Source organism: Oryzias melastigma, linkage group LG14 (assembly GCF_002922805.2).
Source record: "Oryzias melastigma strain HK-1 linkage group LG14, ASM292280v2, whole genome shotgun sequence".
Lineage (NCBI taxonomy): Eukaryota > Metazoa > Chordata > Actinopteri > Beloniformes > Adrianichthyidae > Oryzias > Oryzias melastigma.
Window position 1 is genome coordinate 18,296,659 of NC_050525.1, and position 14,778 is coordinate 18,311,436.

At 40.1% G+C, this 14,778-nt stretch overlaps 1 protein-coding gene across 7 annotated transcripts in view; it reads left to right on the plus strand.

Annotated features, from left to right (window-relative positions):
- The window catches only part of LOC112139758 (neurexin-2), a 165,670-nt gene extending 151,921 nt beyond the window's left edge, over window positions 1–13,749 (plus strand). For 5 of the 7 annotated variants that reach the window (XM_024262609.2, XM_024262605.2, XM_024262616.2 and 2 more), the window contains 4 exons: window positions 2,659–2,748; window positions 3,715–4,043; window positions 6,951–7,035; window positions 11,450–13,749. In XM_024262609.2, coding sequence (XP_024118377.1) covers window positions 2,659–2,748; window positions 3,715–4,043; window positions 6,951–7,035; window positions 11,450–12,246 — 1,301 coding nt within the window. In that variant the 3' untranslated portion in view covers window positions 12,247–13,749. The remainder of the gene's footprint in view (window positions 1–2,658; window positions 2,749–3,714; window positions 4,044–6,950; window positions 7,036–11,449) is intronic. The other 2 variants (XM_024262630.2, XM_024262637.2) reach the window with 1 other exon arrangement.
- Window positions 13,750–14,778: the final 1,029 nt, after the last annotated feature.

Here is a 14,778-nt window from a genome sequence, read left to right on the forward strand (position 1 = left end):
CAAAAGTTTTTGCAACAAAAAAGTTTGAAGATAATTTTAATGACTCAGGAGTTTCCATGCTTTTTTATGTTTAAAATCAAATTTATAGATTTAGATCATCTTAAAGCAATTCATACTTCATTTTATTTTTTAATAATCAATATTGTTAAAGACCCACTCCAATCATATTTTGACCTATTGTTAAACCAAGTGGTCTTTTAATGTGCCATTTTTAGCTAAAATTAGAATTACTGTGTCGCTTTCTAGGACATAGTTTCTGCAGAGCGACGGGAGTTTATCAGAAATTTGCCTTTTGAATTGTGCGTGGAACAATTAAGCTTAAAATGAACTTTTTTACTATGTTTTTTTATTCAAATGAACGAAAAAAGAAATGCAGTTTGAAAAAGAGCGTATTTATTTCGTAGAAAACATTGGACGAGCCACAAGCTCCTTGCTACAAGCTCTCAGCAATGGGGGAAGGGAAGGGGGCGTGGTTATGCCTGGTTTACACCAAACGCGGAAGCAACGCGGAAGCAACGCGGAAGCAACGCGGAAGCAACGCGGAAGCAACGCGGAAGCAACGCGGAAGCAACGCGAAGCGGCGCGGAACAACGTAGTGGGTGTGGTTTTGGGCGATGATGACAGAAAAATCTTTAAATAACCACAGCTGAGCAGAAGTCGACGTGGAAAATTACGAAAAAATGTGTCTGGTGTGAACTGGAGTTTGCGCGGATACCGCACGCACAGAGCTTCGCAGCGCTTCAGTGTCCAGTGTGAACCAGGCGTAACCACGCCTCTTCCCTTCCCCCATTGCTGAGAGCTTGTGGCTCGTCCAATGTTTTCTATGTCACAAAGACAAGCAGTATTTTTCTTTTCCTCTGCTTCTAATTCACAAATATTTAAAAAGAAATACTGAAATAGGTCATTTTAAGCTTAATTTTCTTTATATTTGTCCTCCACTATCAGAAAAAATTTAAAAACATCAAAAACACAATTTTTCTTGGAGTGGGTCTTTGAAAACCATTATATAACCTTTATTTTCCTGTTTTTCCCAGTTATTTTTAGGCTTGTAGATGATGCTAGCAGTTTTTTTAATTTATTAATAACTATAGAGAGTAAAGATCTAGTCATTAATGTCAACAAGAATAAAATGTTAAAATCTGTTTTTGAAGATGTGACTGATGATTATTTTGCTATATTTCTCTTGAAGTGTTTTTAACGGAGCGCTGAAGCCCTTTCATATTTAATTTACAACCTAAAATGGAATGTTTCTTTTTTCTATCATTAGCATCAGATAATACGGGATTTAAGTGTATTTGTTCTGACTGCAACACTCTTGAGGATGTTGTGTTGACATGCACATTCACAATGTAACTACACTGGCTTCACTGAATGGTTGTTGCAGTTTTTACACCGTTTGCACAGTTATTAGTCGGGGCAAAAGCCAAACCTGATCGGAATTTCAATTTATTCATTTTCCAGCTCCAAATCAAATAAGTGAGTGATTTTGTTTTCCCATTGTCGGGTTGAAGCGGCGTCAGGGCGCTAAGGTCTGATAAAAATGTGGGCATGATTATTCGGCAGCTAAATTAAAAAGAAAAAGGCAAAAACATGCAAATAGAGCGGTTACAAAACAACCATGAAAAAATATTCAAAGTAACCTGCAAGAGAGTTTAAACGCACACTTTTTGACGTGCTCAAGTGTCAAGACTTAGCTGAGACAGATGAGGCACTGGAAGAGGCTTTAGACCTGCTTCCTGCTGCATTATGGGATGCAATTATTTCCAGATCAATAATGGACTCGGATTAATGGAGCAAAACAATTCCATCCTTTACAGTCGGACAGGAAGAAGGCCATGATTTAAATTGCAATGCTTAGGCCAAATTCCACTGCTTAGAAATTAGAAATTGATAAAGAAATCACTCTTAGGACTCGGATAAAGACCCACTCTGAGAAAACTTGTGTTTTTGGGCCTTGACTTAGACACGTGCACTAGGTTAAGATAACTCACATCTTGTCAGGCATTACCCCTTACGTAGGAGATAATAGTTACAGATTTAAAAATACATTAACATGATAAAAGCCGTATTTTTTCTGCATTTACTTAATTGCGATTAATGCGAAAAAATTGACATTTACACTCAAAGTAGGTCAGAAGATGGTCAGAGTGGGTCTTTAATAATGTTATTCACCTAATATATGACATTTATTCACAAACAAGTGATTTAGAAAACCAACTTGCCTTTTTCTTTTTTTTATGGTGGGTTTGCTACACACAGTAATTGTGCAGGCGGTGTATCCCAGCTGCAGCTGTGAAGTTATGTGAGGCTTCAGCTCTCTGTGGTTGGGTGTATTTTCCATGTGTTTCTTCTTTTAACCTGAATTAACCTCCATCTTTGACAGGGCATGAAATGACTTTTTTTGTTCTGATATTTGCTGAGCGTTAACTTTTGCTGCAATAAATAGCTAAATAACACTAACTAGAGTAGTTCATTATAAATAGCCTAAACTTTAATTAGCATTAAAGCTGTTACTCGTGATAATTAGGTTGGACTTAGTAAAGCGCCAGCTTGTTTTAACTTGTGAAGACTGTCAGGCCGTGTAACCTTGTTTCTAACCATGTGACCTTTGATCCTGCAGACTTTAACCTTTAACCTGTCTCTCCAAATTCTTTGAAGGACACTATGATAATGAACGACTGGCTATTGCTAGACAAAGAATCCCATACAGACTCGGTCGGGTAGTTGACGAGTGGCTACTCGATAAAGGTAAAAATTAATTGATTAATTAATTAATTAATTAAAGCTTGGAAATAAATAACCTTTCCCCCTTGTAGAGGTGCAGTGCCAGAAGACAAGGGTGTGACAAGTCTTTTTTTTTTTTTCTTTTTCAATTCCATCTAAAATCTGAAACACTTTATTGGCTGTGAATTTTTTTAATTAAACGGCAGCGGTGAAGGGACGATGGCGTTCGGCCTCCTCGTCCATCGTTTTGTCACGCCTTGTGGTGATGCTGCACCTGAAATACTTCAAACTAAACTAGCTAAAACCATAACCCTCCCCCTCCACTGTCTAACCCTTCTCCCCCCCTTCCTAACCACTGTGGATAAACAGAAAGTGTGTGTAAGTTTTTTAAAAACCCCTTAAAAGGTTGTATAACACTAGCAGAGACACTAACCCCGTGACAGGAGACTGTCTTAAATAACATTCACTCGTACCTGTGAGATCCCTTTTCCTTTGGCCTGTAACCTTGCATCCTCCCCCACACCTCCCCCTTTGTAATGTTACAGCTTGACCCCCCCACGTGCAGCCGCTGAGTGCAACGACTCTCGGTTGCGTCCGTGTGCGATGTCACACGTCCCAATTGGGTGAGGGGGGCTTTCATTAGCCTAATGGGTGGACTGGTGTTTTTAAATAGAAGATAAACTTCATTCTAACCTCTATGTCAAAGTTAAGAGATGACTAAAATGCCATTTGAACAGCATTTCCAGTAAAAGGAATCTTAAAAACTCCTAAACTGCTAAATAGGGTGTCAGCTTCCTGCTGGCTTAGAAAGTTAAAATGAATGCTTCCCCTCTAAGTGAGCACATAAACTTTTAAACATGTCTGTAATAAGTGATGGTCATCAGTGATGTCATAACCATGACCCTTCCTTGTAAATTGTTCCAATGGTTTTCCTTCTGTCCGCTCTGCCATTCCCTCCTTTCTTCTGTCTGTCTGTCCGTCTGACCTTAGGGAGACAGTTGACCATCTTTAACAGCCAGGCGGCCATTAAAATTGGCGGCCAGGACAAGGGTCGGCCCTTCCAGGGTCAGATTTCGGGGCTGTACTACAACGGCCTCCAGGTGCTCAAGCTGGCGGCGGAGAGCGACCCCAGCGTTCAGGTGGACGGGAACCTGCGCCTTGTCGGGGACTCGCTCTCTGTGTTGACCACAGACATCACGTCCGCCACGCCGCTGCCCGTGTCCGACATGTCCACCACGATCATGGAGACCACCACTACCATGGCAACCACCACCACCCGCAGGCAACGCTCGCCCAGCCTGAGGGAGAGCATCTCAAAGGTCAGAGGGCCGGACAGCTGGGGGCGAATCTGATAAAACAGTTAATTGGTTTATGACTGAGATGAAGATTGTAATGAAACTGATTTTACAAACAGTTCAATCAGTGAATCCTTATGCGTTCATTTTTGAAAGTATAAGTTTTGGTTTTTGCAATGCTTGGCCAGGGATACGTCTTATACTCAGGTGCGACTTATATGGGATTTTTTTTTTTAATAAAAAAAAATAAGCCTATGGCTAAATCCACTACATAGTGCGTTTGCCATTTTATAGAGCTTTCCAAATCTACTAATGCACTAGAAATTTCCCATAGTGGGAATTAGGACATAGCCTATGTGTTTATGTTTTTACCTCTGACAACCACTAGAGGGCACTGTAGGTGTGTGTATCAATATTTGCTACTGACAGCAGTGTAGAAGAAGAAATGCTAGCCTTGGCAGAGTCGTTATAAAGGGATTCAGACGATGAATAATTCGACAGATTTAATGACATAAATAGTTTAGTTGACTTGTTGTAGCAGTTGTTCTTTTTGCTGCATTAACCCAAAATAAATGTTTATATATTGCACTAATATACTAGATACTTATTTAATTCCACCTCTGTATCATAAAGCTAAATGCAGTTACAGTAGTAAAGCGTTCATATATTCCGTCTAATATTATTATTTTTTTCCGTTATCATTGTCCTTTAAGATAAAATGTCCATTCTGGATCACATATTTTGTTAATAAGAGTGACTTATACTTGAGTGCGACATTTATACTTTTTTTTTTAAATGCCTGCGACTTACATCCCGAAAAAAATACATTTTAATTTTAATTCTTAACACCTAATATTCCTTTAAAATGATGCAAAACCTAAACAAATATTGTTTAGGAGAGTTTTAAAGTGGATCTTGAGGGTTATTTTATGTTATTCTTAACAGGCTAATGGCTAATAATAAAGAAATAAAAACTAGTAACAATTCAGACCTCAAACATTTAATAGCAAAACCAGGCATTTTAATTGCTGTTCTTTTCTGTCAATTAAGTAATAACTATTCAGTTAGTCACAGAATAGTTTTAATGATTAACAACATAGATTGATACATTTTCTCTACACCTATAACGATCCCAATCTCTCAAAAAGTAAAAAGGTTCTCTTATTAACAGGTGAAACAGTTTGAAGGAAAATAAATAATAGGAAAAAAGCATTTCAAAAACTGACTTTTGTTCATGTATATTAGGGGTGTTGGAAAGATGCTGGCGATACAATATGTATCACAATACATGTCTAATGATACATATTGCAGTAAATCCAAGACTGTACACGAGCAATCTTTCACAATGTTCTGTAAAGAGTATGACTTAGAAAAACTGTAGAGGATATTAATGCACATTTCATGTAAATAAAATGGTAAAAATTAATTTTATTTAATAATCACAACGCTAAGCACTACAAAAGTATCTCACATAAAAGTTGCTCTTACACAAGCAAATTCATGCTGCTTTTCCTTTGGTAAATTAAAAACATATTTTTGTTCTTAAATGGAACAGTCAATATTGTCTGATTTCCAAAACAAACTAATTTTCAGTCTAAAAAAAAAAAAGGAAATGAATGTGCCTCAACTAAGAAGGTGCTAAAAGTATGATTGAAGAAGTAAAGAGCTACAGTCAGGGGTTTATGTGGAAAACAAAATTAATACGTTGAACTACATTTTCTCATAAATAATTAATTAATATCGTCAACATTTTAAATCGACACAAGTATCGCCAAATGAAATACTGCGATGTATCGCAGAATTGATTTTGCGCATCACCCCTAATGTATATGTTGTACTGGACATAAAAACAAGTTACACAAATCCTTGTTGGATGAAATGTTTTTGCAAACCAATTATCTCCACAATTTTGAATCAAATGTATCAAATGTAAAGTCAAAACTTGATTTTTTTGTTTTTTTTGTTTTAGTCAAATCTTTCATTTTGCCAAACCTCACACAGGCCGAAAACAAATTGTCCCAATAGGTGTGGATGTATATTTGGTTGTGTGGCTCTGTGACAAACTGGCGACCTGCTTGGGGTATCTCCCACCTTGGCTGGGATAGGCTCCAGCAACCCTGAATGGATGGATGGATGCTCTAAACTCCATCAAAACTTAAAAGAAAAATTATCAAAAAATACAAAGTAAAAGCTTTTATAACATATCTCAATCCCACATAGGTAACAAAATCAAAGAGACCTAAAGCCACAAACATCAAACCTTGAGTCAGTGATAACAGCCCTCTGATGGCACTCTTTAGTGGGTTTTCTCTGCAAGATGCCGTTGCAAATCATCACATATCTGTTCATGTAGAAAAGTGTCAGACAGCTTGAGGGTTTACTGCAACAGCTTCCTGCCTGACCTGCTCATCTTCAAGCACTTGGTGTGAACAAGGTATAAAATAAGGATTCCACGTCTTAATACCCGTTAGACACAAATGAACTCTGTCATCGCCGGGGCTTTTATTTTGTCATTATTCTGTAGGTTTACCTGAAACCCCTTCTTCTATCTAGACTGACTGTGTACTCACATTCTGTTGTTTCCGAGTGTATCTTAACATTTAAATGTTTCTTTACTGTCTGCTAGAAAGGTTAGTTAAAAGCAAACAACAAAAACAGTGAAATGTCACTCAGTTAGGAGGAATATTTTATTCTTGTCCTCTCAGCGGCTGGAAAAGGCTGTGCATCGATGCATCAAGGAGATGAAGGTCTCCAATCAGATGCACATCCTTTCTAGCATCTTGCAAATAAAAACACTTCAGCGGTACAATAATGCATTCTGTTGAGGTCATCAAAAACAAACACCACTTAATCAGCAGCTACAGGCCTTGATGGCGCTATGCGCTAACAGTTAATTTGCTTAAACAACACATTTTCCTAATTGTCTTTCAGCCTCAGAGCTCCGATGATATTTTGGTGGCATCGGCTGAGTGTCCGAGTGACGATGAGGACCTGGAGGAGTGCGAACCCGGAACAGGTGGGCTGTTGACGGCGAAAACATTGTTTCGCTATTGATGATTTTTATTGATTTTTAGAGATAAAAATAACTTTTTTTAAGTAAACTGAGCAAAACTCCCTTATGTGTGTTGTGTTTTTTTAAATCTGAGCTAGTCGTAGCTTAGATGTGGGAGGCAGCTGTCCTGATCTAAACTTTTGTGGAGGTTTTCTGTGTTTAATCCATCTTGCGTGCCTCTATAAATCACTAAACTGAACTGTTGGGAGTGCTGCAGTCATTAAGAAAGGATGGCGGCGGGTCAGATCTGTGGCAGAAACACGCTGTGGAACTTAGGAATGAGCGTGCCCTCATTACGCTCGCCTCCATGCTTAAGATGACCTTATCTGATGGGTTTGTTGTTGGCTGTCCCTGCGACATTTGTTCATTAATCTCAGCAGACGGAAATATTCCTTTTTTCTGCCAGAGGACATTCTGACTTCTGAACACATGTTGTCATACATGTTTGAAGAAAAGAAAATACCCCCCCACCCCCCTTCTCTGCCTTTCCGGTAAAGGAACGTGTCCTTCAGGTTTGGCCCTCTGCCAGAGGACACTTTTCAGGACGGAGAGATCTCTGATTTCATTCATTATCTTCCTACTCAACTTTGATTGTTTCCTTCTTAGACACACTTATTGACTGTATAAGAGAACTGGACTGAGAAAGTGAGTGTGATGTCATCCATAAAAAATGACTTTCCTCTGGCTCCACTCACACCAATCAGGAATAAGCTTGTTGGAAAGCAACACGAAATATGTAAAAATTTTAAAACGTTTGACATGAAATCACTTACTTTTATCAAGGCATCTGATTGGCCAGTTTGTGAATAACTTGTACAACAGAAAAATATTGTTAAGCAAAAATTAGGGTTAGAAAGAGCATGTTAAAAAAATAAAGCAGAGCAAGAATGGTTATTCTGAGGCAGGTTATGACTGAGTAATAGGCAGATTTTGGCTTCTTGGAACCAGCTGGTACTTCCTGTTTGGAATGTGAGAGGAGAGGATTCCTTCACTACTCACTATAAAGTGCGTTTGCCATTTTCTAGAGCTGTCCGAACCTACAATTCAAAAATCTAGTGCACTATAAATTTCCCAGTTGTCTTTATGAGGAACTAGCGTGCATTGATGCTCACTACATTAGCGAATATAGACCACAATGCATTGCAGTCGAAAAATGTTCACATCTCCACGTCCACATCTACATTTTCAGCTTCACAACACAATAGAGTCACAAATAGACGTAAAATGTTCATATTTATTAGATTTTCACTTCGTGAAATTGTCATGTCAGGCATTTAGAAAAATAAAAGTAGTGCTCATGGTGTCCGAATTGTTTTTAAAATCCAGGGTACTAAATAGTCCACACTATATAGCTTTTTAGTAGTTAGGGATTAGTGGGGGAAATCTGGACATAGTCACTCCATCCAGTTCTCATATACAGTCTCACCTTTTTTAGTGAACAACCTTGGGGTTCTGGACCCCTAAAGTACAAGAAAAAGTCTTTCATCTTGATATTTGTGTCAAGCCCAGTGATTGGTTTACTTGTTCTGTAACTAAGAATAAACTTTAAAGGGTTCAGTGGGGTTAATTTATCTGGCTAATACGTCTTGGATCAGAACGTCAGAACTGACTGTATTCTCCAAAATCTGCTCAGATCTGTTTCTAGTTACCATCCGACTGGTACAAGTCGGTGGGACAGCTGACACCACATAGAAATAAAAAATAAATAAATAAATAAAGACCTACATTTTTTCTGTTTTATTTATAATATGGTTCTTATAGAGGTTTTATTTTGGGAAAACTACAGGATTCTCCACCACATCCCACTTGTCACATGTTGAAAATACGGCTAAATTGAAACCAAAGTTAGCAAAAAACAAACGTATTTGGACGGTTTGTTTTTGCTGCAGTGAGGAAACAGATGAAGAGCCTTCGACTTCAAAATAAAAGAAAACTGCATTTAACAGACAAAACCAGAAGTCTTTACTCCAAATATGGATTTACTGTCACAGTTGTTCCCACACACCATAGTAATATGCATAATTTTCAACAACCAGCTGTCTATTGTTATAATGATGCTGCCAGTAAAGTTACTTTAACAGTAGATTCACATTTATTGTTATATTTAATAAAAACATTAATTTTTGTAACTTAGTTTATCTGTCGCACCTTAAAAATTGGGGTTAAAGTCCAGTTGTTTAGCTTCCACTTTGACAGCTTTGAGTTAAGAAAAAAATCTGTCCGTTTTAATGGTTTCTACATGAAATCTAATGTATAAATAAAGGTTACAGCATCTGCAGATATTTTACAGAAGATGAACATCACCCTCAAAAGATAAGGTGAACAGGAGGCTAAAAGAAAAAAAAATCAGACACCTGTTTCAACCTCGTATAGACCCGTTCAGGAAAATATTGTCTGACTTTGAACTGGTCTGTTACGCCTCCAAGTACAATCAAAACTAAACAAAAACCCAAATGGATCAAATACATACTAAATGGATCCTGGTCGAGCCCCCAATTTATGTTACGCCCCTTTTCGCATCAGCTTGAGTCTGATGGGAGCCACTAACTACTGATCAGACAGACGCAAAGATCCAAAATAACTCAGAAGTCCCACTCTGAGAGAAATAAATACAGCGATACAAAACATTGGAGACTACTTTTGTGTCCTTCAAGTAAGACAATGCTCCAATCCAAATTCTTCCCTTCTCCCTACCCCTAAATTTAGCCCTCCAAACAGAGAGTTATGAAAAAATAGTGTCTCCGATTTTGGACGTCAATTTCACTCACTGGCGTGACCAATAATCTCCGGTCAGCTAGCATTAGCAAGGAGCTTCCAGCACTCAAGTATGCTTAAAAACAGCGGTTGTGTAACTTGTGCTTCACACGCACCCACGTGAAGAAAACCGCTTCTGCTCCACGACCCAGCGTGACACGCAACCCCCTCGCTAGGGAGGGGTTTGTATCCCTTCGCTTGGAGGGGAGGATATTAAAAAATATATCTTGGACGCCACTTGCAATTCACAAGCCCTTATAAATGGAGGGTAGGGAGAAGTGAAGAATTTGGGTGGGCCAAAACTTCGTTTTCACTGAGGTACGGTACGGTCTGATTTAGAACAATCCAGGCAATTCAGGTGAGCATTTCCACTCAAAGTTGGACCATGCGGGGTGTAGACTGATTCCATAGCTTTTCGTCATAGTAGTGCGACTGTGACATAGTAGTGCAAAAGGAAAGTTAACAACATCAATGGCAATTGAAAATTGAATTGAAAAAACAATGACAATAAACGATTCTTCTTCTCCGTTCCATTTGGCTTTTGGTACTTCGTCAAAGCGTTATATGTTGTTTGAGAAAAGCTTTCAGGCAGCAAATAGGAATACAGCCGCCTTCTGCTATGGGTTTCAACAGTAGCTCCGCCCTTATCGGTCCGTTTCATTTTTTCTTGGGTGTAGGTCCACATCAAAAGTGGTCCATTTTATAATGGAAATGCTCAAAATGCTGAACTGAACCGTACTGTACTGCTCAGTGGAAACAAGGCTTGAGAGGAAATGCTGCAGTGTCCTATATTTATATATTTTGTTAATGGAGCAAAAGCTACCCAGATGCTGCTGGGAACCAACGCTTGATAAAGTGATCACCAGCAGTGAGCTGCTCCTCTCCAGAGCATCCAGGTGTGTGTCGAATCAACGCCAATGTCCACAACTGTACTGTCCGGAAACAGATGAACAAGGATAATTGCTTTAATTAGAACTGACATCATTTAGTAGCATTTTAATAAATGCAAGCAGCATCACCACACGAATGTACAACGATGTTAACGGGCTGAAGAGATGACATACAGATTACGGATCTTTGTTCCTCTCTTTGTTCGGTTAATTCTTGTCTAATAAGAATCCCGGCGGTGTAATGTGTCACAGCTCGTAGTTCCTCTGAGGTTATATTAACCTCATTTTGGAGCTTGGTTTGGAACAGGTGTTCATTCATAATGTCCTGATATGTAAGACCTGAGAACGGGCTGCCTGTTATTCCTTTTCTTGGTGCTTTTTTTATGTGGAAAATATCACATAAAATCTATTTAACTCCCCCAGTATTCAAACTGTTATTAAAGCAGCTCCGAATGTAATAAACAATAACCTGTCTGCTCTTTTGTCCTCCTGATGTGCCATTTTTTCAGGGTCCACGTCTGTTTGCATGTTAGCCCCATTGTGTTTGCCGTATTGGTGCCACATATTGTTGTCGTGTGCGCTGACGTTTGTTCATCAGCTGGTTTTCGTCTGATTGCTCAATAAGATGCAGACAAATGAACAGGTTGTGGCTCCGCCTCCGTGAGCACAACTGTTGGGACAGAATCGGAGCTCTTCTAATGTAGGCTACCCTACCTTCTCTGTTTCCTTTCTAGGAGGTGAATTAGTGTTGCCTATAATAACAGTGGACTCCCTTGAGCCCCCATCCATCGCCACCCGCTACCCTTTCATTCCTCCTCCTCCCCCAACCCACCTATCCCCTCTCGAAACCACCAAAGAGTCCCTGATACTCCCCCCTCATCCCTCCTGCCCCCCGGACCAGGAGGACTGCGGTGACCCTGTGGAGGTCTCAGCCTTCGGCTCCGGGGAGATGACGGAATCCGATGACGAAGACTTTAATAAGAACTCCCCCATGGTCACCGACAGGACAGTCCTTCCCCCACCTCCTGCCGCTGGCGACAGTGGAGTCCAAAAACCCCGCCCCTTACCTCCTTTTATCCCCACCACCAACCCCGACCAGCTCCACATTCCCGCAGGCAAAATGAACACCCGTGACCAGGTGCTTCTACCCCCTGCTCCCCCGTCCTCCCGAAACACACCGGGACTAACTTACCCTCCCAATTTTCCCCATGTGCCCACAGCCAACCCCACAGCCTCAGATGAAAAGAGCCAGCACGTGGAGGTGATCAGGGAGGCCAGCAGCACCACGGGGATGGTGGTTGGCATCGTGGCTGCTGCTGCCCTCTGCATTCTTATCCTCCTCTATGCCATGTACAAGTACCGCAACCGGGACGAGGGCTCCTACCCGCCGGACCAGAGCCAGAGCTTTGCCAACAGTTCGGCCGTGGAGGGTAACGGGGCTGTGGTCAAGGACAAAAACACGGCGAAAGGCTCCGTGGCCAAGGCCAACACAAAGGGCAAAAAGAACAAAGACAAAGAATATTACGTCTGAGAGCCGAGGAGGAGAAACAGACACGGACTGGGACTAGAGGAGGAATTTTTTTCCGCTACCTGGACTTGTCAGGTGGGCCTTCGGGGGGAAAAAAAGAAAAAGAAAATAAAAACACAAACCACAAAAAAACTGCACAAAGCAAATATATATTGCTTTTCCGTGTCTTGAAAGTCAAAGTTGCCCATTAGTGATAAATTCTTCTCGACGACACGAGATCGGACTCATCCTCTGTGTCAAAATGTGCACTCTGTCAGCATTCACCGATTCTTTGTTGGAGCATCATCTTCTTTTTTTGATTTCTTGGTTTCTACGAGCTTGGAGGAAGAATACCCACTTTGGCTTTGTAAATAGCAGGGGTGTGGCTGTGTACAGAAAGTCCCGAGAACATCCGGTTTCTTTGGACTTCTTTGTGATGCTGTATCTTGAGTCTTAATGTCCCCCAAATATGATGTGTGAGGCACAACAGGGCCAGTTTTGTTTTCTTATTTCTAGCATCCTGATGAGTGCGCAGGAAGAGAAAGCCTTTACCCGGGGAAGGCGTTTACCGCCGAGGCCTCCTTGTTCGTCCACTATGGTCCAGGAGATGCAGAGCGTCTCTCATCCACCCGTTCAAGTGCGATGGGTCAGAAACATTACTTGTGTGAGTAGTAAGTGTGCCATGCCGTACCAAGTAGGGATAATCGTGAACAAGTCGACCAGCAACCACCAGTGGAGGTATTTCTCTGTAAACACTGCTTGTATGTACTGTATATACATAGAGGTTGGAAGTTACCGGGTAAGGTAAGACGAAGACGCTCGGCCCCCTTCCAAGCACAGATTTTAAGAAAACGGGTTGCAACCCAAGCAGCTCTGAAGAGCACAAAGTCGCAAGTTCTGATTGCCGATGGCTCCGCCCTCGTTTCTCCTCAAACTGTCATTGGATAATCCAAAAAAAACACATCCAAAACGTTTGAGACAGGTGTTCCTTGTAAAGCAGCCAAACATGTATTTGTTTTCTATCAGTTATCAAAAGACTATTCTATGAGGTGAATAATTGAAAATTTGTGAATTGTATTGATATTTCTCCGATATTTCCGTGTATCTCGTCACCACCTTTTCTGATCATGTTCCATTTTCAGATTGTCTCTCATTTGGATTATTTGTTTTTTGATAAAAAGCACACTCCTCTCAAAGCTGCAGACGTGTTTGTTTTTGTCGGATTCTTCACCGTCGGGATGGAACAAACCAGTGTACTTTTTTTTTTCCAACGTGCTGAATCTGTTACTCAATGAAATTGATAATACGAAGCCATTCTTCTCTGTTGAGTTATTTATTCATACGCTGTGATCTCCTGTTTCTTTTATTTTTTTTTAATGAAAGTGCCATTCAACATGAGCAGCTCAGCACTTGGAAAATAGACCATTCCTCACTTATTGCTATTGTATAATGTTCATGTGAAATGGATCTTAATATGTGTACAGAACGTGAAAAAAGATGAAAATACACTTGATTATATACTTTGTACACACTTGTGCTGGTTATTGCTTTTTGCAGTCACAAAAAACACAGAAAAAAGACTCACTGGCCACTTTGTTAGGGATAGCATTCTAGTATCAGGTTGAGTCTGAGATGATTCCAGCTTTATGACATGGTTTATACTGCGGTAAGAATCACCAGAAGATGATACACTGTGGTCACTAAGGGATGGACAAAAATACTCAGGTAGGTTGTGGCGTTGCTCAGCTGGTACTACGGGGATGAAAGTGTGCCAAGAAAATGTCCCCCACACCATTATACTACTACCAGCAGCCTGAACTGTTGATAGAAGACAGGAAGGATCCCTTATTTTATGCTGTTGATGCCAAATTTTGACTCTATCGTCCAAATGTTGCAGCAGAAATGGAGACTCATCAGACCAGACAAGGTTTTTCCAATCTTGTGTTGTCCAATGTTGGCGATCCCTGTGTGAATTGTAGCCTCAGTTTCCTGTTCTTAGCTGACAGGAGTGACACCTGGTGTGATCTTCTGCTGCTGTAGCCCATCTGCCTCAAGGTTGTTGTGCGTTCGTTCAGTAGGGTTGTGTATCTTTCCCTCTCACACGATTCTATACGCATCTCGATACATGGTCCACAAATCAATGCATAAGGGATTCAACTAACTTTCTGGCAATACGATACAGTCTGATTCTTTTACCAAAAATGCTAAAATCTAGATATTTCTTATTCATATGGCATTTAAATAATAATTCATGGCATTGACAGAGAAATGTGTGCAGGTATTGACTTGGAAGAAGCACACTTATGATTGGACGTCTTTTTGTTGCATCGCATGAATATAAAAGGCAGTAGAAAAAAAGAGAAACTGCAGTTTGCTAGAAATCAATTATTTATATCTTGATTGATTTTATACCTTTTAACCAACATAATCTTGTTCAAATCAGTGGTTTTCAAAAGATACTGCAGTTGCTCGATCAGTTTTCGATACGTATCTATTTATTACATCTCTAATCAATACTGCTGTTACTCCCTCTGCCTGGTGATTTTTAATACATAT